This window comes from Hirundo rustica, chromosome 2 (assembly GCF_015227805.2).
Source record: "Hirundo rustica isolate bHirRus1 chromosome 2, bHirRus1.pri.v3, whole genome shotgun sequence".
NCBI lineage: Eukaryota > Metazoa > Chordata > Aves > Passeriformes > Hirundinidae > Hirundo > Hirundo rustica.
In genome coordinates this window covers 57,830,239-57,857,806 of record NC_053451.1, presented here as the reverse complement: position 1 = coordinate 57,857,806, position 27,568 = coordinate 57,830,239, and the positions used below count along the sequence as shown (strand labels likewise).

At 41.8% G+C, this 27,568-nt stretch overlaps 2 protein-coding genes across 6 annotated transcripts in view; one reads left to right on the top strand and one right to left on the bottom strand.

Annotated features, from left to right (window-relative positions):
* Window positions 1-60: 60 nt before the first annotated feature.
* On the bottom strand, window positions 61-17,533 carry MTRF1 (mitochondrial translation release factor 1). 4 transcript variants are annotated; one of them, XM_040091119.2, is made up of 10 exons: window positions 17,379-17,533; window positions 10,026-10,507; window positions 7,479-7,582; window positions 6,580-6,661; window positions 6,262-6,369; window positions 5,998-6,170; window positions 4,819-4,936; window positions 3,540-3,676; window positions 1,863-1,961; window positions 61-285 (listed from the first exon to the last, which is right to left on the bottom strand). In XM_040091119.2, exons 2-10 carry the CDS (start codon window positions 10,459-10,461, stop codon window positions 166-168), a joined length of 1,377 nt encoding a protein of 458 aa, XP_039947053.1. In that variant the 5' UTR covers window positions 10,462-10,507; window positions 17,379-17,533; the 3' UTR covers window positions 61-165. The 4 variants fall into 4 exon arrangements, with proteins under 4 accessions (XP_039947053.1, XP_039947036.1, XP_039947043.1 ...); XM_040091102.2 differs by lacking the exon at window positions 17,379-17,533 and adding an exon at window positions 16,647-17,037; XM_040091109.2 differs by lacking the exon at window positions 17,379-17,533 and adding an exon at window positions 13,018-13,069.
* Window positions 17,166-27,568, top strand: part of NAA16 (N-alpha-acetyltransferase 16, NatA auxiliary subunit) — a 61,234-nt gene continuing 50,831 nt past the window's right edge. For both annotated transcript variants that reach the window (XR_009208743.1, XM_040091088.2), the window contains exon 1: window positions 17,166-17,396. Coding sequence is in view for 1 of the 2 variants with exons in the window: in XM_040091088.2 (XP_039947022.1) it covers window positions 17,343-17,396 (54 nt within the window). In the remaining variant the exon portion in view is untranslated. The remainder of the gene's footprint in view (window positions 17,397-27,568) is intronic.

Here is a 27,568-nt window from a genome sequence, read left to right as displayed (position 1 = left end):
GGCTGCTGCAATAAATTCAACCTACTTGTGCCAAGATACAAAAAGAATAGTATCACACACTGAAAAACAGAGAAATAGGTTTTAATCAACATATCATCTAACAAACACATCTGTTTTATTCGGCTACCAAACACAAAAATTCTCTTTTAACTCTACTTGAGGTCTTCAGCCTTCTCCTTCTAAAGCCTGCAAATTTTCTAGATATTGGGTGACAGCCTCTACCTCTGCAAACTCCAGTAGTCTGTTGATTAGTTTATCCAGTGCTTCTTTCCCACTTAGAATTTCCTATTCAAAAAAGCAGACAAAAGAATTACTCACTGTCCTTCAGCATTATTCTGAAATACCAACTACTCAAGCCCCTGAAATGCACTTTGCCTGCAGTCCCTCCACTTGCTCATCCTTGAAGGTCCCTCCCATGTGAAAGCAGCAGTGGTAGATAGCAGCAGGACATCAGTGGCCTGCTTGTGCAAGGCACTTGGATTCTGGCAGCAACAAAAGCAGCTACTGCCCTGCACTTACATGAAAATTCCCTGCAAGAACCATCAAGGATTGAAGAACCTCATTCAAATACTGTTGTCCATGGCACGAGTGAGGCTGTTTTGCAAGCAAAGCTCAAGTAACTTTTGTTAGGCAGTTCATGGTTCCAGTTTAACTCAAGAAAGATCCAAAGACTAAGTAACTGACTAACAAAAGCCACTTTTATGCAATCATGGAACTATTTCCTCTGCCGTGGTATTCTGCACTGCATTAACTATGAACCACTCCATATTCAGTTTGCCCTGCATTACCCAGGACACCTGTGGGTACAGTTGGAAAAGTGTTGCTTCTTATGCAACACCACTTAGAACAAACTGGATACCTAAGTCAAAATATTGAGGGATCACCCTAAACTTTGTTTTCCATAAATTTAATACAAAAAAATCCATGATTAAGGGTTTTTTTTCCCATTGCAAAAACCCCCAATAAAAAGAATCATAAAATGACCTGGGTTGGGAGGTACAGTAAAGATCACCCAGTTCCAACTCCCCTGCCATGGGCAGGAACACCTTTCACTAGACCAGGTTACTCAAAGCCCCATCCAACCCAGCCTTGAACACTGCCAGGGATGAGGCATCCACAGCTTCACTGGAAATCTGCTCCAGTGGCTCTCCACCCTCACAGTAAAGAATATTTTCCTAATATCGAATCTAAATATACCCTATTTTAGTTTGAAGCCATTCCCTCTTGTCCTGTCACTACATGCTCTTATAAAAATCTCCCTCTTTTTTGCAGGGTCCCTTTAAGTACTGGAAGGCTGCAATTAGGTCACCCCAAAGCTTCCTCTTACCCAAGTTGAACGATCAGTAAGATTTAAGCCATATGTAGATATTTACTCAGAAACAAGATCTCAGATAATCTTAAATTGGAAACATTCAGTTTCAGTTTCTTTTAACTGTGGCCTGTGATGCAAACATAAAAGTTTTTCTCATTCTTTACTCCAGTATTAGGAAGAGGAAACAATGACCTAACAAAAATAAAAACATCCTTCCTATCAGTTTTTTGGTTTGGATGTATCATGCTTCAGGAATCTCAAATGTCACTTGCCCAGTTTGGCCAAAGGACTCATGGATCTCATTGAGGACTACATGCTTGGTCACTTTCCATTCATACAGTAGAAAAAAACACACAGAGAAGTAGGCCAGTGAGCTACAGCCTGTGCCAGTAATCTCTGAGACTAAGCTTTCTAAATCTAGTGTTCTGTCAGAACACAACTGGCTACTTTCTTCATATAAATAGATAGAACTTGAGTTGGGCTTACTAAGTTAATTTTTTCTTCTTATGTTAAACATAAGTATCCAAATACTCTCATAAGCAACCCTTACCTTGATATTGCGTGCATCATATGAGATCCTGTGGTCAGTGACTCTGTCCTGGGTGAAGTTGTAAGTACGAATTCTCTCTGACTGGGCTCTTGTTCCCAACTGCAGCAAAGCAAGGAAAAAAAAAAAATCTGTTGTTTTAAAAACATCAAATACTTCTCTAGAACAGGATACTTAAACTGCAAGGGATCAGCCTGTTCCAACTACCAACCTAGTGATTGCTGGCTTGGCACATGGGATATTTTAAAATATTGTGGCATTACTGAACTGTATTGTTTGTGATTCTGTATCACTTCTGTTCCAGCTCTGCAGCTGAAAGAACCACGTAACTCTCAAAAGTCGTGTAAGGTACGAAAGTCCTCCAAAAAATATACAGGTGGGACTTTCTGGGGGGGAGAGGCTGTAGCTTCCACACAAAATAATGAAAATGGGCTCCATCAATAACGGAAGCAGCACAGTCAATGTGCGGCTGTCAGAAATTAGCACCAAAAGAGACTTGGATTAAGAGTAAAAGGTTAAATTACCCTCTAGTGGTGAAGTGTGAGAGTGCAAACCGCAATTGTAACTTTTGAAGCAGAAACCCAAACGTAGCACCGCTGGGGTTAAACACTTCATTAAACACTGTGATCTCTGCTAAAACGGAGAATTAAATGCTAAAAAATTCTCAGAGAAATAAATGGGTGTCCATTTCAGTGGGCTTTGGTGAAAATTTCATCTGCACTCAACATAAGTATTTTAGAACACAGAATAAATTCTTGAATAAATTCTGAAACATTAGGAAGGGTAATTCACTTTTGCCTGATTTTCCACACTAGTCATATAAATCTAAATCTAAAACAAAATCTAAAGCTAAAGCTAAAGCTAAATATAACTATAACTAAACTCCTTTACGCAGCTTTGAAGGCTGTCAAACTGGAACCAGATACAAAAGATAAATGGCTCACTGGTTACAACAATGGGGTCAACAATGAGCAGGGACAATGTGTTTAAATGCAACTTGAAATAAGTGATTAAATATCTGAGCTGGAAAATCTGGAGTACTGAGTAATTCTCTAATTCTGAAGCATTTTTATTCCAATAGATCACTGATGAAATTTGAACTACAAATGTGAAAATACTCAAAAGAATGGGAAAAGAATGACAGGACATTCGAAGGGAAAAACACGCTCTGCAGGCTAACTTGAGGTAACTCTTCCAGAAGCGGTTTCTTCCTGAAAAGGCTACCTAAACTGTATCAAATAAGCTGCTACTTAATTGCATAGTGGCAGGATTGTTTATTTACTTATTTCTCTCAAAAGCTCTGTATGGCCTTAAAATACTCTCCTTTATAAACTTCTGAGAACTCCTGATCCTAGTTTTCATTGAACGTAACTTTTTACTGACGCTTTATTTGTGTCACTCTGGCCTTAACAGGGGCATTCAGTACAGAATGTTGAATTTTCCCTTTTGAAAAATTTCAGCCAGCCACAGTTGATGTCTCTTTTCATTGACTGAGAAGTCTACAATAGCATTGAACTGGGTTAAATAAAGGCAGAGTTACCATCTTAAAGTACAAGATTCTCCTCCCTTGTAAGCACCCCTAGTTCAACACACACTCTCACTTGCTCAGTCCCCAAAGAGATCAGAAACAAATCTACAGCACAACACCCTCTGCAGATCTCAGGCACCACTTGTCTTCACCTGCAGTTTCCTGGTGCTCTGCTCTTGGCTGAGCTGCTTTTCAATGACCTGCTGGTAGAGCTTAGCTTTCAGTGTGCGCAGAGCTATTTCCTTGTTCAGCTGCTGTGACCGCTCCTGCTGGCACTCAACTGCCAGTCCTGTACAGAGGCAACCAAGAGCCCATTATAACAAAGAACAAACAAGCTGAATTAATTCTAACACATTAGGCAAATGAAACCTACTGGAGTGCTGGTTCGTAGGGCCTTTCAGCTGCGGGATAAAAAGTCATTTTCACACACTGGCCAGAACCATTAGTGCTTTTTTAAACTTGTCACAGCTGCACTGGAGGCTTTGTTCTGTCCTACAGAAAAGTCAGGGATATTTTAAAATTTCATGAAGCAAACAAGTTTTTGACACTGCCTCTAGAAACTGAGTTCACTCCAATTAGCTGTCATACGTTAAAAATGCAATTTGAACAGTCTACAAGAGCATATTTTAAAGAGTGCAAGACAAGTTTTTAAAATCTTAGTCCAGATAAGCTGTTGGAGACTGGAAAATTCATTACTCTAAGAGAAAGGGGTCCCTAATCAACACTGGCGAGTCTTAAATTTAATTATGAAAAATGAGATAAAAAAATAAAGATCTTTAAAAGAAATGTGTAACTTCTCATTTGATTTCTGAAAGAAAAAGGCATATAGGGAACAGCTGTTTCCAGGTCACTACTGGAATTTCCCATGCCTAAAGTGATTCTGCATCTGCACAGAGAGAAGCTCACCAAGTTTCAATAACACAAATCCTGAAGAAGACAGAGTGGTTCAGTCTACACAGTACCTTCCCATCAATATACATTTTATCCAACATACAACAGCATTATCTAGTATTGAATAAAAGTCTTCGAGCCTTCTTTCTAACCAGTCATGTAAATACACAGATTCCAGCTAGGCTAAGCATGCCCTTGCTTGCTAATGACCGCTACTGCTAAAGGTACAGAGCACACAGTGCAAATTATTTACATCTTCTACCCCATCCCTGTCACCCTCCATTTGTTTTTTCATCCTTCAAAGACAGTGTGTTCATGAAACACTCCCTCTGAAGACAAAGCTGGCATAATCACTGTGCCCCTGGTACACATCCCCTGTCTCACATTTGCCTGGCTGTAAGAGGGACAGAACCGAAAGAGCTACTTCTCTTTTTTAGGTATAAGGCCCAGCCCTGCAAGAGACAACCTGCAGGATGACAAGCTTCCCTTTCAAGATACAGATTTAGTGTGATTAAAAGTACCAAGTACAGCCAGACTTACCTGTAGGAAGGTGCACAATCCTCACAGCACTATCGGTTTTGTTAACGTGTTGCCCTCCTGCTCCTCTGGCTCTGAATGTATCTATACGCAAATCTTTGGGATCCACTTTAACATCAACCTAGAATCAAAGAAAATTACTACTTCCTGCTCATTCTAAAAATATTTGGATGTCAGTGACACTCGACATTAATAAGAAATAACTTCTCAAAAAATTGCTTCTTTACAATTGTTCCTAAGTAACAGTCATAATCATTATAATTTAAAAAATGCAGAGTTAAATATCTCTGAAATGATGCCTTAAACATTTCACTTAGTTTTTCACTCTTACTCCAGAGCCTTCACAAAACAAGGCATGTGTGTGCGTGTGTGTGAAACAACAACAAAAAAAATCGCCTGGATGATTCTTGCAGTGGTACTTGGAATCATGTGAGGAGAAAATAGGTATATTCAGATCCATTCAAGTAAGGATTGCTACACTGGAAACAGGAGTCCATGATGACCTGGACCATAGTTTGAGCTCAGTGGATGGGAAAAGAACATTCAGATCTGATCAATGTTGCAAGGAAAGTATTACACAGAAGCAGGAGAAGGTGAGGGAAAAGCCTACAGGATCTGGTTTTGTTTATTTTTGGTGTAAATTTGTGGTCAAAGTGAGAACTGTCAGTATCAGTGAGATCTCAGATGAGTGAACACACTCGTTCACATTCAAAGAAGACTTGATTTACCAGAGGACACCAATAATTTAAATGAAACAAAAAAAAATCAAAAGTATGTACAGAATCACATCACTATGCAACACTGAGTATTTTCTTGGATATATTTGGTGTCTTAATACGTGATGTAATTTAAAATTGGCTTACTCATAGCAGTGAGCCTTGTCAGTGTTGGGGCTGGAACACTTAATGAAATGATCACTCACTTACATGCCATTTCAGGCAACAGCAAATCTCTCCAAAGTTGCTTCTGATGATCCATTTATACATGTAAGGTACAGAGTCAAGGGACTATCACCTCCCAGAGTCAGAGCACTTGCTGTTCATTTGTTGGGACTTGCACAAAGCCTTTGGTTATCAGTGAAACCCCCAAAACAGTAACATGGTTTTAAATAACATCTACTCCAGTGCCAAAATGGGTGAGCGGGGATTCAGCACCACCTTACCACGCCAATGAACAGTTTACCTCCTCTGGCTGAGGGAGGACAATGACTGACATTGTCCCAGTGTGAATGCGCTGCATTCTTGATGACATGCCTATCTCAGGGATTCGCTGGACTCGGTGAGTCCCTCCTTCATATTTCAGATGCCTGTAGACATTCTCTCCTGAAATATGAGCAGCAGCACGATGCAAGCCTCCTGGAGAGACAAATAGTGTGTGACAAATACAGCAGAAAAACACTGCTTTCAATTTCACTGTCTTGGTGCAATCTCTGAAGAACTGCTGTACCTATCTCAGCTGGCGTATAGTTCACGATGTCAAAGGTCCAGCGTTTGTAGTCGGCATAATTCTGGTACATCTCAAACATTTCTTTAGTGAACTGCTGGCAGATGTCCCCTGAAAATTAAAAGGTATTACCACATAAACAGCAGTTTTTAGATTTAGCTGCAACTCTAACCCAGGTCATTAGGCAGGTTAATGCTCATCTTTAGAAAGTATTATTTTATGCCAATTAAGTATAAAAAAAGCATTAAAAATAACCCATAAGAGGTTTAATGGAGTTGGATGGAGGTTGGAAGTAATCTTCACTGTAGGGGCTTTGCTGACCTCCAGTTGTTCTGCCAGCTGTCACTTCTAATATGACAGGACTTCTATCATATTTTTCCTTTGGCACTAGAAGCTGGAAAAGCTGGGGGAAAAGAAAAAAGAAAAAAAAAGCCATTATCTCCTTCATGACCCTGGATCTTCTCTTAATCAAATTTACAGCCAGCCTTCACAATTGCCACAGCCTGAGCACACACAGCCACTAACTTCCTTTGGCAAGCTACTTAAATAGGATTAAAAACTGTCCAATGACAACTGCAACTCAGTGCAGTCAGTGTGGAAATGCGACACGCCGGTGCATCCACATGAAAGCTAGCTGAAAATACAGTCCTGCCAAGCCAGGTCATCCACCCCAGCCCCAGATACCTATGAAGACAAAGTTAGTAGCTAACACAACCAGTCTTTACAATAATTTTATTTTTCAGAAAGTCATATTCGTATTATTTCAGTCTGAATATAGAAATAAGCCCAAACACAGTGGTCTCCACTGAATTGTTTCAACTTCTTTGCTTATATTTTCCCCACTCATGGGGTGCTGTCAGCTGAAGAGAAAATTAAGGACTGCGAGTTCCAGTCAGAAATACTTCAAGAGTGCATGCTCCACTGGCACAGACAGTTACTAGGCTGTCATGTCATGTCTCAGTAGCACAGACTCACCACTTTTTAAATTCCCTTCAGCACTTGCAGACAGACAGGCAAGCAAGAGAAATGACTCAATTAATCATCTTCTAAGACACAATTGTCACTAAGAAGCTTACTAATAATTAATGTTGCCACCTCTTTTCAGGGAGAATACAGAAGCTGGACTTCTGTTTCATTAAACTCAAGTGTCAGAATCTGTCGGTAAGATCATAAAGGAAAGGTTTTCTGACATCTTTATTTACAAAGCTGTAAAATTTTACCTCAGGCTCACCTTTCTGCACATCATGTTCATTTTTTTTATCCAGGCTTTCCTTCTCTTCTAAGGCAAGCTGTAGAAGTTGCTTCTCATCTCTGCTGTCTAGCTCTAAATTCCAACAACAGGAATAGATGTTAGCCAGTCTCACCTAGAGCAAATTATGACACAGCTGTCCAAAGACATGCACTGAAGCACAGAAAAGCTTGTAGTGTTTTGCCAGCATGAAATACTCAAGAGCAGCCCAAGCCGGGATGCACATTGCTAACTCAATGATCATGCTTTCCAGGTATGCTAGAAGGAGCAGCAGATATTTTACCTATGATTAGACTGCCCCTTCCCACATTTTAGAGCTTACTAACTATGACACCTTCTCAGGTAAAGCTCACAGAAGCTCCAAGCCTTTTCTGCTATAGAGGCTTCAGCTTACAGTAACAAAAAATTCTGATCAGTTAGCTATAGATTATACACTATGTAGAAACTTGGAAGACAGCTGGAGTCAAGTGGAAAACCTGTCACTGCTGAAACAGGGAAGTCCCTCTCCTTTTCATCTTTCCACTTTTCTGCTCCCCAGAAAGTGAAACAATTCAACTCACTGAAATTTAAAAAGCAAGTCTGGTTGAATAAACACATGTTTTATCATGCCAAACTGATTAACTAGATTTAAATTACAACTGGACAATTACTAACACAGATGAGGAGGGAATGGTTGAAGCCAGCTTTGAGCAGCTGGGAGTAAGAGTGAGGGAAAAAAGCAACAAAGAGGAGGTGAAAACCTTCTGCCTTGTGGCCAGCACAGAAACCACAGGTTTGTCTCAGATGCAGCATAAAACTGGACCCTCAATCGCTTCTAACTGGTCCAAAAAGTATGTTTATTGATCAGTTAGATAAACAGTATCAGATTAACTACTGTCAACAGTGCTGAGAGATGATCTGGTAGTGACCAAAGAGCTTAAGGCTCAAAGGATTGTGGGATCCCATTCCTACTCCCTGCAGAACAGATTTCACCTAACCTACCTTGTGACTCAAATCACTAGAGGGAAACTGGGAAATACTTTTCTGCTTCACTGAGTGTTCCAAATATAAAATGCTACATCAATTGTCAGGAATCCAGGTACTAGAGAGAAGAGGGTCAATTAGGGAGTTAAGTGGAAACAGTGAACAGCCAAATGAGTGGGACATCTGTTTTAATTTGACCAGAGGATAAATGGTACAGACAGATTAATTTGGCTCTATTTAATTAATTTATTGGCTGTAACATTTTACCATTATTTTCCTTTCTTTCAATTAGAACTCACTCCACCCCTCCACATCATGATTTATGGAATTAGAAAAATTCTTCATTATAACCATTTGATCCAAAACCAGCCCTTCTAAGTTTAAATATGAATTTTCCAGAATTTTCTTAATACTTTTTAATTCTTTCAAGAGCATTTCTTTTTCAGCATTAAATTTTTGTACCTTGTCTCCTTCACTCTTTCTCCTCTTTCCTCCAGTGGAGATCTAGAGATGGTCGAGGATTAAAATATTTTAAATAACCTTTTTTTTTTTCCCCAAAAGCTTTATTTCAGTATGGCTCTTACTGTTTTGTCCACACCCCTTGGCTATCTCTGAAAAGCACCATGAACTTTTGTCCTCCTCCATTTATACTGCTGGGTACCGATTTCTCCTGCCCTTTGATTTTCCCCTCCTTCACTGCTGTAATGTAAATCCCATTCTCTCCAGGTCAGCGTTTCCTTCTCTTGGCTTAATACTTACCACCGTAGCAAAACAGATGCCATTCCTTTCTCCCTACTGTGTGCACCTTCTCACACTTGTAACAATGCTGGGGGTTTTTCCCCAAATGTTACACCATTACTTATTTTGTAAATTATTTTATTTATTCCCTGTGTACTTCCTTATTCCTAAATGGTACAAAAAACATTGACAATTTTTAATTCTTTTTTACCCCAACTTCTACTGTAGCAGACTATGGAAAAACAGCAGCTTCTTAAACAACTGTCACTTTTTATTCCTTAAAAGACTCCTCAAATATTTTCAAAGAAATATTAGCTTTTGCCATTTAAACTGGAAGCTGACAACCCAGAGCCTAATGAAAGTTCATGTCATTTGCTCAATAAATATCACTGAACTGGTCAGATGGAATCCCATTTTAAATAACACAGCTGAGGCCTGCATCTATCAAAGGTTTTAGGCTCGCTTATTTTTTTTCTTCAGTTCAAACTGCTCTCAGTTCAACCAAAAAATAACCTCAAAATGACCGCTTCCCAACTATTTCTGTTATATGGATATATCCCTGAGCTTCCAGTCAATCTCTACTCTCCCAAAATCACCATATTAAGACCTCAAACTGAAGTGAGCTGAGATGAAAGACAGAAGGATGTGCCTGGGTGCAGAAAGCCTTTGCAGTACACAAGCTCCTGGGAGCAGGGAGGACCGGGGAGTGTTCCAGGGCTGGCTGAACTTACAAGCTTTCCTCCAAGGCTGGGCAATGAAATTTGTCACAAGCACAGCTATTGTTCTGAAGCAAGCAATTAGATGTGTTTTCCTTTACCTGTGCACATCGCTTCTAACTCCTGAACTTCTCTTTCTGCCTCTTTGATTTCTTGAAATGCAGCTGCAATGGGAGACAGATCGGCGCATCTTCTCCTCAGGGCTCTTTGCTCAAAGTCATTTAATGAGTCTGCACTTAACTGATGACTAACCTGCTGGTACTCCTTGCTTAAAGTCTCCAGATACCTCTGCACAGCCTCATGCTTCCACAAAGCTTGAGAATTCTGATGGTTTCTCCTGTGCCAACTGTTAAAAGACAGAGTCAATCGAGCTGTGTCCAATAAAGGCTTTGGCCTCCAAAATCCATGGTTGTGCAGTCCCACCACACAGCCGATCTTCTCTGCAACAGCAGGGAGAAGACAGCTGTCAAGACGGCTGTGACAGCAGCAATTGGCAAGCAGGCTCTTGAAAAGACAGACCTTTTGGAAAGGTTTCATTTTGTTTCTTATTTTTCCACCACCTGAAATTGGCCAGTGTTATTATCTAGAAAAAGAAAGCATTCTATTAAAAACAAAAACAACAACAACAACAAAAAAAAAAAACCAAAACCAAAAAACAAAAAAAACCAACAAGCAAACAAACAAACAAACAAACAAAAACCACAAAAAACCCCACACCACCAACCACAACAACCAAACATAAGGACAGTATTAAGCCCATATCCTGGTTTGATTACACTGACACAAATGCAACTGCCATGGACAAAACTATTCCTGTTTTAGTCCCAGTTTAAACCATAACCTCTTATCACCACCACTGTACTGAGGGTTGGAAAAAATCCTTTCTCTCATCTCCTCAGTTTATTTACACCACAGAAAAGCTCCTGTGGATGAGGTTTTACAGACAATAGCTTCACTTTGCCATATGTCTCATCGGAAAAATCCAACCATTTCATGCCTTACCGATGAAAGAAAAATGTTGCTGAGAAGACAAATCAATATTAGAAGTAAAGAATTCCATATAGAGAATATAAGAAATATCCAGAATTATGTGCCAAATTATATCCACTACCATAAAAGGAGGACAGTAGATGACCATACAACAGATCAGTCAATAGGACTGCAATGCACTGAGAAAAAAAAAAAATCACTCACTCATATATGAAGAAGACAGGAGAACTGCTTTACGTGCTTTATGTCCCCTCTATACTCCTTACTGTGATATATTTACACCTAAGCAACATAATATTTTCCATCCAAAAAGTGAGTAAGAAGCAGGTACTCTGAAATACAACTCCTCTATTTTTCTGAGACACTTGGCCTACAGTTTTATAGGACACAGGCTCCCCTTAGCATTACTGCTGCACTATGAAAGATCATTTCCTCTTCATTTTACATCATCAACATTGCAAACTACGTTATGAATTACTGCTGTGCTCTAAAGTTTTTTATTGGAGCACAAGGCTCTGCCAGAAAGACTAAATTGAGCACACTTATTCTAGGACTACTCACACAGAAAAGGTTTAACATACAAACAGGCATTCTTAGTAACCCTGCCAGTGCCACGGTCCCATCTGCCCACTGATTTTACAGAAAAGTGGATTCTGGGAAAATAAGAGCATGAACCTTTTTGCAACAAGATCTGGAAACACACGTTTCAGTTTCCTGACACAATTAGTTTTTACTCACCAGTGACAAGACCTTCTGTGCATCTTCATGCATTTTATTAACAAATTAGTGTGACACTCTAACTACTCAACTCACCCATTATTCTCACCTATTTACTTTCATCCATTTGTCCACAATGAAGAGAGCAATATGCAGTAAAACCAGAAGTACTGCATCTTGTCTGAATGCTTTTTTTACTACCTACAGAAGGAGGCAATGGCCTTTATTCTACTTCTGTACCCTCCTCAGATTCCCCAGCCAGCAGGTGCTATTGAATCCACAGCAGCAATTTCAAGACTGCTTTAATGCACAAAAAGCAAATTCTACCCCTCCTGGATTGCTATAGTGACTAAAACCAGCTGCAGAGGGATCCTGTTCCCTTCACCAGGAAAACAGCAAACAGCACAAATCAGGCCCATCACCTACGATCCTGGATTTAGGCACGAGTGGGCTCAGTTCCAAAAGACCTAATTCTCCTGATGAACACGGACTTGCTCCAGATCAGCATGGCCTGTCGTTGTTTGGCTAAGTGCTGACTATCATCAACTCAATTTTAAAATATTAATGTTATATTTTATTTTAATTAATTCATTAAACATATTAGTTAAAACCATCTAGCTCTTTTTTTACTGGTGTAGTTAAGAAGCAATGTACTCAAATCTCAGAAATAAATTTCTTTGGTTTAGAAGAAAAAAAAAAAAATAAAACACACACAAACGAATCCTAATGAAATGACACAGACCTCCGAGGAAGTCAGAAGTTTCAAAATAATTTTGCCATGTCAAATAAAAAAGGTATCTCCTTCTCAGAGAGAGGTTGCCACACCACATTTGCATAAAAATAAAGAGACATATAACTTTTACAGAGCTATGAGCATTAGATGACCTATTAAATTACTTCCAAACCAGATTTTAATAACTTTTTAATGTGATTAAAACTACCTCGCGCACATCGCAAATCAAAAACCAGTAAGCGAAAGTGACAACTGCAACTGTCCCACTAAAATAATAATTAAATAGTAATTTCAAGTCAGGAAAGAGTTCTCGGTCTTGGAACTCTTTCAGAGATTAGAAAACGCATTTCTAAGAACCAAAGATGCTGCCGGCGCCGTGCAGCAGCACTCGGGCACACGGGAATTCGCAGGTACGCGGCAGGAGGAGGAGCAATGAGCGCCGACTGGATCGGGAACTGCCCGAGGCCGCGCCCCGGGAGCACCCCCCACCCCTCCGCCTCCACCACGGCCACCCCGAGCAAAGCCCCGGCCAGCTGCGGGGCCCACGGGGCACGGGAAAGCAGCAGCGGGCGGCGAGAGGCAGGAGCGCGGAGGGAGAGGAGGCAGAGGCCCGGCCGGGCGGGGCCGGAGCGCGGCGGGGCTGCGGCACTCACCGGGCGCCGCACGGATGCCGGCCCGCGCCGGGGCCGCGGCAGGCGGGAAGTGCGGCGGGCGCGCTCCCGGTCCCAGCATGCCTGAGGGAACACGCGCTTCCCGTCTGCCGCCGCCGCCAAGCGGCAACGGCGCCTCCGCCTCCCGAATCTGGCGAGTGAAAGGTTAATTTCAGAGAAATCCGAATAAGATAACATTAAGGTCCGCTTTGTGTCGAAGCCCACTATTCAATTGTATTTAAAATGAATCATTACTGTGCTACTAAAGGCAAACAAAATATTAATAAACACGGCCTTTCTGATTAATGACAATGCTAGTTGGCTGCAGCTTCCTCATAAAGTATGTTTTAAAACATACTATGTATGTGGACATTTTAAAAGCTATTATTAAACATTACACCACTGCCTCCTTAATTAATTTTTTTAAATACTTAGCAATGTTTTTTATATACCTCAAATCACCAAAATATCCTTCTTCCCAGCTATTGTCATTTTACAAAATTTTAAAAAAACCAAAACAAACAAACAAACAAACAAAAAAACCAAAACAAAAAACCAACAACAACAAAAACCTGAAACTTATGTATTTGGCATATAAAACATCACTGGGATTTGGTGTGGTAAATATTCCAAAAGACTGAAAACAGGACCAATCAATGGGTACGATTTGGATCAAACCTCAGCACCTGAATGACAACTAATCCCTTGTTTAGACCTGAGGACAGCTTCTGGCTCTGCTCCACCTGTGGGGACAGGAGGCAAGGCAGGCAGATGGAAAACCACCTCCAGAGAACAGGATCCACCCTGGAGCTGGTCCAGTCTTCCAAAGGCCCACAGCAAACAGCACCCTGAAATCTTCCCCAGGCCTGAGCCCACGATGATGTGCCATTAGAGGTGCCATCAGCCAGATGCCATCCCCATTGTACCTCACTCTTCTTCCACTATGACTTCTGAATTCAGTGAAATGAAATAATAAAATTATACTTGCATTGGTACTCTAAATATGCCATTTGATACTTAAAAGTATTGGGGAAGGTACTCTCTGGAAGGACAACCAAGAACCTAATAGCCTGAAACTGCAAGTAGACCTCGTGCTCCAAAATTGGTTTTAAAAGAAGAGGGTAGGCCAAGGAAAATCAAATCAGCTTCTACTCCAGCCAGTAAATGGTTCTGGCATTAAATCTTCTGATTAAACATGATGATGTTCAGTTTTTATTATGCTTTGTGGGTGAATGTTTTGACTTAAGTGTGAAAATAGAGACTGTAGCACAGACCTGCTCCCTCCCTACCAGGCAGCAAAGCACGAAGGGGCCACACAGCCAAGACAAAGCCTGGACTCTGCAGTCAGCAGGGTTGGCAGGGACCATCCACCACAGGACCTGTCCTTGCATCTCATACTCAAAACATGTAAGATACACACTTTCCCTAAGATTACTGTGTGCTTCTAGACTGCAGTATGGGAACTGAGCGTGAAGGATGTGAAGTCTGTGCTTCTATCCCTCTCAGAGTTTGTTTGGATGCCTTAACACCTGCATGGCTGAAGCAGCGGCTGCTGATGGAGCTGCTGAGGATCAGGGGTGATGGGGCATGGGCTATTGGGGCAGGGTGCCACCACCTCCCTCAGCAGCCCACAGTGACATTGGGTGCGGAAGGGAAGAGCGACAATCGGAAGACAGCTGGGCTCCCAGGCTTCAGGATAGATACGGTGGTCCTGTACTTTAAAACCTGTCACTCTCAACCTGCCAATTTAGAAACTGGAGGCAAAGGGACGGCTCATCACACAGAACAGGCTCCACGCCTTACAATGTGATTGGCTTGAAGGAAGGTCCATACTCACACGGGGCCCTTCTTCACCCAGGGGGCCCTAATTGGGTTTAGTGGTGTGTGAGCATCCCCCAGCAACTTCCACAGGAGCAAAGTCACACACACCGCAAAAATAGCAAACTTATTACAATGTATGTAACACTTCAATACTGTTCAGTCCAAACAGTTCAGACTTCTGAAATCTTTCTGTCTGAAGGAAAAAATGGTGACAGAATCATACGCCCCTTGAACACAGTCCTGTTTATTAACAAAGCCTGTAGAGAGAGCTTTGTTTCGCCCAGCACAGTAGGATTAAATGACAAGAAGTTTTCTTGACTGCAGTCCCAAACCTCACTTTCAGTTGGAGCTCTGCCTTCCCACAAAACTAATTTCTTTGTTTATTCTCTCCCAGCTAGCCTACAAACGTTTCTTTTATTGCTTCCCTGCTTTCCTTTTCTTGCTGCTTTTAACAGACTTATAATATGGACACATCTAGATGCAAATGGAACCCCGGCCTCTTATTTGCAATTTGCCTACTTTCAGACAGCACTCTTTCCAGTGCTTGGACTATCAGGAAACAGAGACCTTTAGCTATCAAGAACAGCCTTATTGCTTCAGAACAAAGGTCCACCTAGTACAATATTTGTCTGACCATTTTCCATGATGCATCTATTTATCATTCAACCCAACCAGAGGCATAATATGTCTACTGCTAAGACAGAAACTACAGTTCACAGAGTCAAGGCTTCAGCTAGCTGTTAAAAGTGCTGAAGACATGCCATGGTACAAACAGGCTCTGAAAATGATGCTGCAGGCCAAAGCCAAGGCTGCCATCCCTGTCAGTAATATACTCCTGCTTGTAAAAATCGGATACCCAGTGCAGCACTACTACAGCATATAGCAGAAAGAACAGTGAATTGGGTACTGCGTGCGGAAAACGCATACTGTCATCAGTGACCCTGCTGACTGACATCATCAGAAGCATGCCACATCAAAAAAGTGAGAAATGAGCACAATAGAGAATGCTCCTTATGACAAACCACACATCTAGACAGATTCACAAAACACTACAGAAACCAACAACCAGTGTCCATAAGCTGATGGCTCAGCTATAAAGAACTATAGGAAAGCATACACTTTATGTTCTCACCTTTGCTATTTTCATCTCAGAAGGCTTTCTAAACATACCACTTTTTTTTTTTTTTTTTCCTTCACACCCCCTCCCTCCCCCCCCACCCCGCCAATTAGTAGTCCTCAAGTTAGGCTGAAATCCAGGTTATTCTCTCTCAAGAAATTGTCCACTCTCTTGTTCCCTCTGTTAGCTGGAAAGGAAAGCAGCTATCATGTAATCAGCTTCAGCAAGGCTTGTGTCAAGTCAAGGACATGCTGCTCAGGATCTTCAGTCTCATAGCCATCTACTTACCGAGTACCAAATAAAATATATTAAATACACCAATTTTCTAATTCACTCCTGTGAGGTACTGTTTTGCACACACTTGCTTTACTTGGGGATATCTATCATGTTCATCATCTGCGACTGTAGGTAGGTAAACATTATTGCAGAACTAAGATACTTTGAAATAAATGCCAAAATATAAATAATATTTTTAAAGGTTAATTATATAAATAGAAATTTTAATTGCAGTTGCCTAGCTTGTTTTCTGTGTAAGATGGTCTTTTTAATTGGTTACAACATTGACAGTTTAACCAATTTTCCTTCTAAGTAATGCTCCTGGCCATGTCGTTTTAGTGTTCCTGGTTGGTGGTGGTTTTGGTTTGGTTTTGTTTTTAAGAACGATTTTTGGGAATAACAAGAAAAGAAAAAAGACCTTAGACCTCCTTCGGCGAAAGAGCCAAGCGATGAATAAACGCCGCTGCTCCACGGGCGCACGATGGTGTCGGGAAGTTTTACATAACCAACTGCTGAAAATGCCTTAATACGACGGGAGCCGTCCCCGCTCGCTCAAAGCCCGGCTGCCAAGTTTGCTGTTGTTTCCTTAAATACCAGCCAGGGCAGCACAAGCCCGCAGAGCCGTTCCGAGCCCCGCCGCCGACAGAGGCTGCGCTCCTTCCCAACGCCGCCTCCCTCCCAGGCTGGCGGCCAGCCTGGCTCTCCGAAGCGGCCGTTTGAGCGCCGGGAGCGGGGCGCTTCAGCCACCACACCGGGAATCGCACAGGGAACCACGGAGGGAATCCTGCCTCCCTGCCCTGGGGCCGGGCGGGCCGAGGGGGTGTCGGTGAGGGGGAACTGCGCTGCGCCTGCGCCGAGGGGACCCCGGCGGCCATTTTGCAGCGTCAGGCGGGCGGCGAGGCGCCCCGGCAGCTGCGCAGAGGGGCCCGGGGGAGCCGGCGGGGAGGGCGGGCGGCGCAGGGCTATGAGTTAAAGAGTCGCCGCCGCCGCCCCGCCGAGTTCGGGCTCGTCCTCCCCGGCGTTTCCCCCTCCTCCCGTCCCTCGTACCGACAGCCGCCCCTCCCGGGCCGCCCCCACCCCCGCCAGCCGTGCCTGTCCCAGGGCCGCCCGCGCCATGCCGTCCGTGCCGCTGCCGCCCAAGGAGAGCAACCTCTTCAAGCGGATCCTGGTGAGCCACCGGCCGCGCTCCTCTCTCCTCCTCCCGCCGGCGCTTCTCCCTCCTCTTCCCTCTCGCACGCCGGCCTCGCTCGGTGCCCTCCGGGTCACTTCGCCCGCCGCCGGAGTTGGCCCCGGCTGAGCGCACACGGATGCGGCGGCCGCGCTCGCCCGGGGGGAGCCGGGCTGCCGTCGCCTCCTCGCCCCGGTTCGTCCCCGCTTCCTTCCTTCCTTTGTCTGAGGCCCGCCGAGCAGGCCGGGCGAGCCGCCCCTGCTCGTGTCGGCGGCCGGGAAGGGCTGGTGTGGTCCGCGGCCGGGCGAGGGCGGGAAGGAGGGAGGGAGCTAAGCAACCTCCCCGGGCCGCCGAGCGCTCTGCTCCCGCCCGCCGCGGCGACTGCGGGGCGAGCCCGGGCTGCGCCGCCGCTCCGCGCTCCCCTCCCCGCGCAGCGCCGAAGGAGAAGACCTCGAAGCACGGTGCGAGCGCAGCAGGATTTGCTGTTGCTTGGTTGATTCCCATCTGCGCTTCATTTCCAGCGAGAGCGTCGGTTTTGGTGCAGGGACCGGGCTAAAAGTACTTCGCTCGCTCAGCAGTTTTGAGTGTAGTTGAAGACGTGCGGTGGATTGAAGTATCCCTGCTTCTGTGCGTCCTTTGGAGGACTTGTCTCATTTCCTTTGTCCTGGGCGAATTCAGCTCTTTGAGACTTAATGGTGTAGCGTTTTGTGCGATAACGTTGAAGAAGGAGCTTTGCTTTAGCTGTGAGTTTCTAACTCAATCACTGTGTACTCTACCATGGTAACACTTTATGGAAAGAAAAAGCACCACTCCTCCTTCCCGAGACAAGAAAACAACACACTCCCCTTTTCATGAACTTGCCAGTGTGATAGTAATGGAGTTCCAGCCTCAACAAAATTGAGGTGTTTTGTGTCAGTTTACCACTCTGCAAGCAGAGGACGTCTGTGCAGCACACTAAGTAATCCTCTGTCAGGCACAAATTTCTTTAGTTCTCTGTGGATTGGTTAAGTAGTTTCAATACTCAGTGGTTCAGAGGTAGACATTTGGGCTTCAGGAAGCTGAGTTCAGATTGTATAAGCTCCTGTGGTCTGTATGGAGCTGGTTTATCTCAGCAGGTGCTTCAGAGCTGTTTTCTTCTAGCTGCTTTGTGTAGTATGCAGGTTTAAAAAAAAATGGTTCTTAATGGTGATTTGTTGCTTACTGCATGCTTATGGTATGCATCTTAGTAAGTCATTCTAGCACTCCTCTTTCTCTCTGCTAAAAATAAGTGACTAATATTAGAACAGTTAAGTGATTATTCTTACTAGCAGCAGACATGTTCACAGTAGCAGCCACTTCTGAAGTTTTTTTTGATTTGATTATAGAATGGCTCTTCTGGAGGTCATATTTTTTAGACAGTTTTTTAAAAATACTAAACAGTGGATAAAGCTGTTGGAAATCACTGCTTAGGCAAGGAGGAGAGATATGTAAAACTTCAGTGAAGTTCATACAGAAATTTACTTGCTTTCTAGAACTTTCAGAAGCCTTTAACTGCTTCTGTGTAATGGCCAGCTGCAGTGTTGATCACAAAATTTCTGGCTTGTCTCTTCATATAGTGTAATTTCTTGAAACTTAATTTCTTATAATTTTTTTCTGGCTAGCTCTGACTCTTTCATGGTGCACTTCTTTCTGGAGTACTAATACTGGCATACTACAAATGGAACCCATTGGTGTCTTGGCGTGTCTCAGAGTATTTTTATTTAGTAGTATAGCTTGTGGTGCTAAAGGCTTTTTAATCAAACCAGCTTTTGCTTACTTTGGCGCTGCTAGAATATTTAAAGTGCCCGTAGTATCCCTAGTAATCCCAAAAATTGGGGGCTGGGGTTATGTGGGAGGCTGCATAATAAGACCCTACAAGCATGTAATGATTTAATCAGAACAGATGCAAGGAAATTGTACTCATGTATTAAGACTTGACTATTTTTATGAACGCTCTGCAGAGAATTAGCAGTTGTGGAAGGAAAAACTCCTTTGGAGATCATGATAAATCCTTCTCGGTGACCTGCTGTGTGTATGTAACATATGCGATGGTCTCTGAACAAGATGCTCACATAACAGCAAAGCTGTCTGAGCTGCCCTGGTTATTGTGGCCTCTTGGAGTTCAGTGTAAGCTGGGAAGTCTGCTCAAGAAGTTGAATAAATAGTCTTTAAGCCACGTCAGTTTGTGTGCCTGCATGCTTGGCAGCACTTGAACAAACTGACTTAGGACTAGCAGTTAGATGATCCGGGAAGTAATAGCAATTGTAGCATACTTGTAGTATGGTAACTTAAAAAAGCTTCCTTGTTAAGGTTGAAGTTTGCTATCATGTTTTTGCTGTTTACTTCTAGTAAACTTACCCCATCTTCTGTTATGTGCACTTAACATTGAGTTGTAAACTTGCCTTTCAGAGTATGTTTCAGTTTAAGCAGCTTTATTTTTTTTTTTTTCCCTTCCTCTAAGAATACATCCTATAAACTGTCTCAGAGTTAGTCTTCATTTGATTCATGGAATCAAATCAGCTCTATGTGGACAGGGCATGGCAGTAGTCTTTGTAAGTAGTCTGATAGGCTTTAGAGGAAAGCCTTGGTGTTCTTCTGCTTTCATGGCTCACTTGCCAAGTTGCTTTTGTTTTTAAGAAATGCTTACTGTCTTCTAGTAAGTATTGGTTACAGCCCAGACTCATGCTCTGTAAGGTATGGTCTGATGTTTGTTCCATGACTAATAGAACTGTGGATAGTATCCTGCCTGTAAATTACTAATCCTTTGGTTTGTTAGCAAATTCCTCATATTGCTGTGGCCTAAAATAAGGTTTGCTGCTTTAATTGCAGCTGACTTCAACTAATAAGACACAAAAGGTCTGCAAGTATATAGCCTTGCAGCAGTGAGTTGTTGCTGCTCAGTTCATTCAGGCATGTATTTTCCATTTTTTAGGGTAAGGAAATGTTAGAAATTACTTAAAGTGCCCTGGCTGAGGACTTGTTCAACTTCTCTGTAATGTCCTTTTTGTTCTCCAACTTCTTCAATAACTTTAAGAGATTTATTCTTTGATAAAATATAATTATACAGGTGTTTGTATGATTTAATTAATTCTTATGCATAGAATTCTGAAAGCTCTTTAAAAAATTAATGAAATAATAATGGTTTATAAGCATGCAACTAGTCAGTCTCTAAGGAATGATGTGGGGGAGTTACTGAGCTATTAAACTCGTTAACTGGGAAGTTATGTTGTTATGCTAATTATGGCCTCCCAAATGAGATAAATACCATAGCTGAGGTAGCCAATATTAATCCACCACTGGAGCAGCGGAAGATCCCTTTTTTAAGAAAGGAGTTTGTAGCAGTCACTTCAAATCTTCAGGTGTAACTTAAGGCTGATTGCTGGTGTGGCTGTTGCTTGTGCTGCTGAGGACAGGCAGCCTAGGAAGAGTGTAGGCGCTTCCCTCCGTATGGACTTTAAATGAGGTGGCTGGGGTGCCTGGCCAGCTGCAAACTACTGAAATGACAGAATTGTGGAGGATAGATGCCAGACTAATGGTAACAGTCAGTGAGATTTTCATAAGGGAAAGTCACACTTCACATTTGTCAGTGATTTGAGAGAGTCTCATTTGGAAAAGACTTTATCCCAGATAGCCTTGGTTTAATTTTTCAAAAAGAGTTTATGAAGGTTGTCATGCAAGGCTCAGAAAGCAGGCTTCTGTGGAATGCTGTGGGTTGTTTCTTCATTCTGGCCTTTTATTCATACTTTTCTTTTTAAAAAATGGTAATTTTTCAGAGTTAAGCCCCTTTGTGTTTTATGCTGCATTTTTTTCTTATTTGGCTGATGGAACAGAACAAGCACTGAATAGCAAGAAATGTTCAGTTCCAAACTATTTGTGGCACAAAAAGTGAAGGCTACCTGAAGGCTTCCATATTTTTGGAGCAAGTTGACTCATAACAAGTAAAATTGGTTGTAGATGAATGTAAGACTTGGAAATCCTTATTTAATACAGACCTCATATGGGCTGTGAGATGGATTGGCCTAAGATTTGAGATTTTTAGACATACTTGAAATTTTGTTAAGGCAGTTTCCCCTATACACTAGAAACTGGTGAATCCTGGGAAAAGGAATATGGTGTTATGATACTGCCTAAGTACACTGCGAGTCTACGTTTGCAATGCAGTGTGCTTTGGTCTTTCCCCTGGTTCCTTCCCCAAGCCTCCTCAGGAGTATGAAATTACCTCTAGAGGGGGAAAGAACTTAACAGAAGATTCAGAAGCTAAGTAGGTACTTGCCTATCTTTAAGCTGTCATGATTCATTTTGATAGAAATGGGAGCTGCAAAGTAGCAGGTTCCAAACAAGTTGTTCTTAACAAAAAGGTGGTTATACTGTGGAACCCTTTGCTGCATGATGTATTAGCCATATAAAAAGGTTTGGACATTTTGAGGGCTGTGTGGTGGGGACCCTCTTTACTCTTTTTGTGAGTGAAGATAAACCTTTTTGCTTGGAGTGTTGGTGTGGCACAAATAACTGGAGGCTGAGAACATTCTGGTGAGAATTGCAGTAGAGCTTCTCTTACTTGTGAGCCCTTCTCTCTGCATCCAGCACTTGTATCTTACCTCTAGTGGCCTTTACCAGGTGTATGTGATCTCAGCTCTGATCTGCTGTGATTCATGTGATTTTTGACTGAATCACTGTGTTAAGTATGGAATGTTGAGATTAATTTAATGTTGAAGGCTTGTGTTGGTGATTGTCTCTGAACTTGCTTGAAGATACCTAAAAAATGGTAACTTTTGAAGCCTGATGTTTGTTTTACTATGTATTGTATCAGATCCCACAAAACAGTGCTGGTGTTCATGGTTTCATTTACTTAACTGCTCTCAGATGCAGTTCCACTAGGTTGTGGAGCCACCTGCTTAGTCTGAGTTCTTCCTAAGCAAATTGCAGTTCATCCCAGGAGATGTGGCAGATAGGTCTCTTCAGTACTTCTACACAGAGTGCAGATTGAAAACTACTGGAAAATGTCTGTCAGGGCTATGACTTGTCTCATTTTTAGTGTTGCTTTTAGGGTTTTTGCTTTGCAGGGGCACACACGTGTTCATAAACAGGAGGGAACTGTATTAAGTCAAGAAGTGTAAAAGTTACAAATGCGAAGTACTTGTCATAAGAGCTCTTTCTACTCTGTTTTCTTGGTTCTGTCCTTTTGAAGCAAAGGATATTTTAGGAATTCAGATTGTATTGAGTGTGTGTGCACAGCACAAAATTACCCTAGATCTTAATTTAAGGCAAGCTTATTGATAATAGCTTCTGCTTTTGAAAGGGGTGTAGTTTATAGGGCTGTTAAAGAAGTCTCTGACAATAAATGGTGGGAAAACATTCTTTTATTGTACATGTTTTTCCCATAATAAATACAATATCAGTTTTATTCTGTGAATTATAAAGAATACAAACAGCAGTGATTATGACTGTTACTACTACCAGCTGCATTATGTACCAAGTTTTGTGTCTTCCTATGATTTGAACTTTAAAAATGGTGAAAATCTCATTAAGGGACAAAAATGCTGTTGTTGTATACAGAGTATCATGGTAGTGAAAGCTTAGCTTTTACTGTGACATGAATACATTGATTAAAATGTTACCTCCATGTAGTCCTGGCTGCTTGTTCTGTGGTACACCAGTGTCCGTGTTCTGACTCAGCACTGTTCTGCATTGCTAAGTCCCCAGGTCTGGGGAAGAACGATGTGGCCTGTCCATTTTGACAATTGAAGCAAGCAGGGATGTCTTCCTCTTTTTATTTCAGGTGATGAGGCTAACTGCTCTTACCAGCAGAGTAATAGCAGACATGGGGTGGCCATGCATATATAAAATCCTGGTAGGATATGGAGAATGGGTAGAAAAACATGTTGTTGCTCTGGAACTAGAAATTTAAGATGCTTGAGATAGGACTTTTGTGGCCTCTGTGAACTGAAGCCGTTTTAATTTTCTAAAAAATCGATGAACTGAAGTCAGTGTGGAGAGAGGGATGCTGTTTGGAAAACCTCATGGAGAGGTTTCTCGTCTGTCTCTGAACTTAAGTGGTCTCATGATGCTTTCTTTTCGTATTGCAGTACTTCAATCAGTACTGCAAACACCCATACAGTTTGTAATATGAGGAGCATTTCCAACGCAGATGCTGAGCTCCTTCAAACAAGATAGACCTTGCTATCAAACTGGTGAATAATTTAATAATTATTTATTAGCTTAGAAGCAGTAGCTGAGTGTTGTCTAAAATTTGGCTAAGGTACTTAACTAATTTTGTCAGCTTCTGTAGGAAATAGATGGTCTGTTTTATGACGTTGTTTTATAGATGTGCAGTAAAACAAGGCTTTTTAAAAGGTCCAGGTGTTAGGTGCCAGTGAAGAATACTGACAGTGTTCTGATGTTGCTGTATTGATTGTGCCTGGTTTTGGTCAGAAATGTGTATCAGTAATTTGATCAGCCCCAAAGCACTTGTCATCTTACAGGAAAAGATGCTGATCAAACTCTGTGTCATTGATAACTCTGAGAATTTTTTACTATTGCACTTTATCACCATTGTGACTGAGGGAGATTTCCAGCATATCTGACTTCCAACATTCTTTCCATAAGGCTTGATATGTAAGCCTTGTCCTTTCTCCCTAGGCTCTCATATTCCACATTTAGTCCTTGGTTTCGTTCTTTAAGCAGCGCTTCCATCAGTTCTGCAGAGCATTGAGAACATGAGTAAAATTTTTTTTATGATTCCTAGGTGTTGCCAAAACCCTCCCTGAGTTCTACACCAAAATCTTGGCAGCAGGAGCCAAGACACTGCCTGGCAAGAAGAGCGTTGAAACTGTTGAGTGCTGTGAGGTCTGCAGGCAGGATTATATGGAAGTACAGTAGCAGGGGAGACTAAAACAACTGATGTCTTAAAGAAGTCTTATTGAGGAGTGGCTGAGGGAACTGTGATTGTTTAGCCTGGAGAAAAGGAGGCTCAAGGGAGCCCTTATCACTTACTATAAATGCCTGAAAGGAAGTGGTAGTGAGGTGGGAGTCAGTATATTCTCCCAGGTAACAAGTGACAGGACAAGAAGAAATGGCCTCAAGTTGCATCAGGGGAGGTTTAGATTGGCTATGAGGAAAAATTTTCACGCTGGAAGAGTGATTAAGCATAGGAACGTGCTGCCCAGAGAAGTGTTTGAGTCACCAACCCTGGGAGTATTTACAAAGGCATGTAAATACTGCACTTGGGGACACGGTTCAATGACAGCTGGACTTGGCAATTAGGTCTTTTCCAACCTATTGTTTCTCTCATTTGTTCTTGTAATAAAGCTTGAAGCTGTATTTATGCAGCTATGTTGAAATTGTTTAATTGGTTTGAAATGCTTATTTTTCTTATTGGTGGTTCCGATGCTCCATCATGTTTCTGGAAAGGCAGCCTATTGATGTGCAGGCCTGTCTTAACAGAATGTCAGCTGTACAAGTAGGATCGGGGAATAACGTTAAAATGTTGGTAGTGGTTTGGCTTTTGTGTTTGCTAAGTTCTTGTCAAGATACAGCAGAACCAGTTTTTAAATTGCAGTATTGTTACGAAAGAAATTTCTCCTAGAATTATAGAGTAGGTTGGGTTGGAAGGGACCCCTAAAGGCTATGTAGTCCAACCCCCTGCCATTAGGAAGGACATCTTCAACTAGATAGGGTGGCTCAGAACCCCTGGAATGTTTCCAGGAAGGGGTCATCTGTGGGCAACCTATTCAGTGTTTCACCACTATAATAATAAAAAATGTCTTATGTCTAATGTGAATTGATTTATTAGCATCAAAACATCACCCCTTAGCCTATCACAAGAGGCCCTGCTAACAAGTTGTCCCCATCTTTCCTACAAGCTCCCTTTACACAAGCTCACCATCAGGTGGGTCGGTGTACCATTTGGATGGAACTTCACTGCAGCTTTGTTACAGTCACAGACCATCTTAAACAACTTTAAATTATTAAAACATTTAAGCTGATCAGGGAAGTCTGATTGCTGTGTTTAACACCATTTGGTTTGGTGCAATAGCTGTCCTCAGTCTTTGAATGTGATACTGCTCTTTCTCTAGTCTTCGCATAAAAATGCTTTGTGAAATGATACATCACTTCAATACCTTCAGAGGCACTGGGGCCATGGAGTGAGGAAGGGAATTGGTTGCTGCAGCTGCAGTCTCTCTCTGAGTCACCAGTTGAGATTTTTTTATTAAGATGACTTCTTGTAAGTGAGTGTTAATGCCCGAGATGATAGAATGTTCTTCAGCCATAAAATTGCCTAACTGTATTAAACTATGTATGTGAAAAATAGAACTGTTCTCTTAATGAAAGGCCTTTTTCAAAGCAGCAGATACTATGTCTAGGGAGATGTTGTTTGTAAAATCATCCCTGCACTAACCTGATGTTGTAAATAGTTAAACATAAGTAAGATGTAAATGACGTGATTGAGTAGTTACCTGTGAAGTCCTTCTGTTTTACAAATAATGCTAGTGATTCAGATACTTAATTCTGTTTCTGTTTAGTTATAGAAGGGATTTTAGGTCTTTAAAAAAAAATGACATCATACAAAAATAATAGAATTTATGAATGGCATTTTGCTAAGTAGATGCAGCAAAGCACTGTAATACAGGAATTTCTTGTTTTTCATTGCTGTATCGATGTTAGTAGGTTTTTTGTTACCTTTACAATACTTCTCAGATGCAGTGCAAATTTGACATCTGTGTAGAGGCACTTGATACTTAATTGGAAGTACATGGAATGGTACCTAGATTAATTGTATTGCAGTCTACAAGCAGGTTATGTGGTTGAGTTAGTGTTGAGAAAGGGAATAAATGAGATTTTTGCCAGACAGGGTAGCATCCTTCCAGGAGAACATCTCGTAGATTAAGTTCTGGCTAACATTTTGGCCTTGCCACAGTTTCCCTTTGAGGTTTCAGGTGTGTAAACATTTATGATTTGGTTTTAGCTTTAGCCAGAAATGATGCCATAAAGGGGTCATAGGGAACATCACATTAAGCACTACAGATAAGACAATTTGCTGAGTTTTTTTTAACTTACTTGAGCTTTTAGCGTACCGAAGACTTAATGCAGTGGGACACATTCTAGTGAATGCATTTCAGCCACACTTGTCCTGATTAAGTCAAGTAAAAGACTTGAGAGCACATATGGAGACATCAGGCTTCCCAACTATGGAATGCCCATCTGTGCTACAACTACCTGAAAGGAGACTCTAGTAACACGGGGGTTGATCTTTCCTCCTAGAAGCTTCAGGATAAGCAGAGATGGTCTCAGGTTGCACCAGGGGAGGTTTAAAATTGATATGAGGAAAAAAATTCTTCACTTGAAAGGGTTGTCCAGCATTGGAAGAGGCTGCCAAGGGAAGGGATTGGATCACCAGCCCTAGAGATATTTAAAAGATGTGTAGATGTGGCACTTCAGGACATGGTTTTAGGTGTGAACTTGGCAGTACTGGTTAAAGTTTGGACTTGGGGCTCTGAGGTCTTCTCTGAACCTAAACTAAGGATGCTTGTCTTACCAGCAAGCCAAAAAACTGAATATTGAACTTAAATTTCTTCTCAGTGTGGAGTGCATTAATTTCTCTCTCCCATTCATCTGTTGTGCTTTAGAAAATGTGATCTTGTCTGTCCTCAAAACATCACATTTGTCTCTAATTATCTTCAGTTCTTATTCTAGGCCTGAGACTGAACTCTATAGGATAAAAATGTCAGAACAAGGATAATGGACCTGATTTTTTCCAGTAGTTAATCTATTTTAAGTGCACACTTGACTCAAATAGCTTCTGGTTAAGTACTGCGTATATTTGGGGTTTCACTCAACATTGCAAGAGTTGTAGAACCTTGAATGAATGTTCACTATTGCTACTTTTTTAGGCATACTTGAATAAGTTTAGAAAGCATACTTAGCACATTGTTGGTATTTTCCTAGTATTCTTGACTAATAATACTAAGCATCATGAGTTAACAAAGTAGATGAATTGGAGAATGTCACCTTCCACTAGAGGGGACTCCTAAGTTTTGCCACAACCTAGGTTATTTCTGGTAATAGACGTTAAAAGTAGTTCTCAGTTAAAAAAAAAACTGGGAGCTTTTCTGTTGCTGTTGTTTAAATGTGAAGTTCCATAGTATAACTGTTTC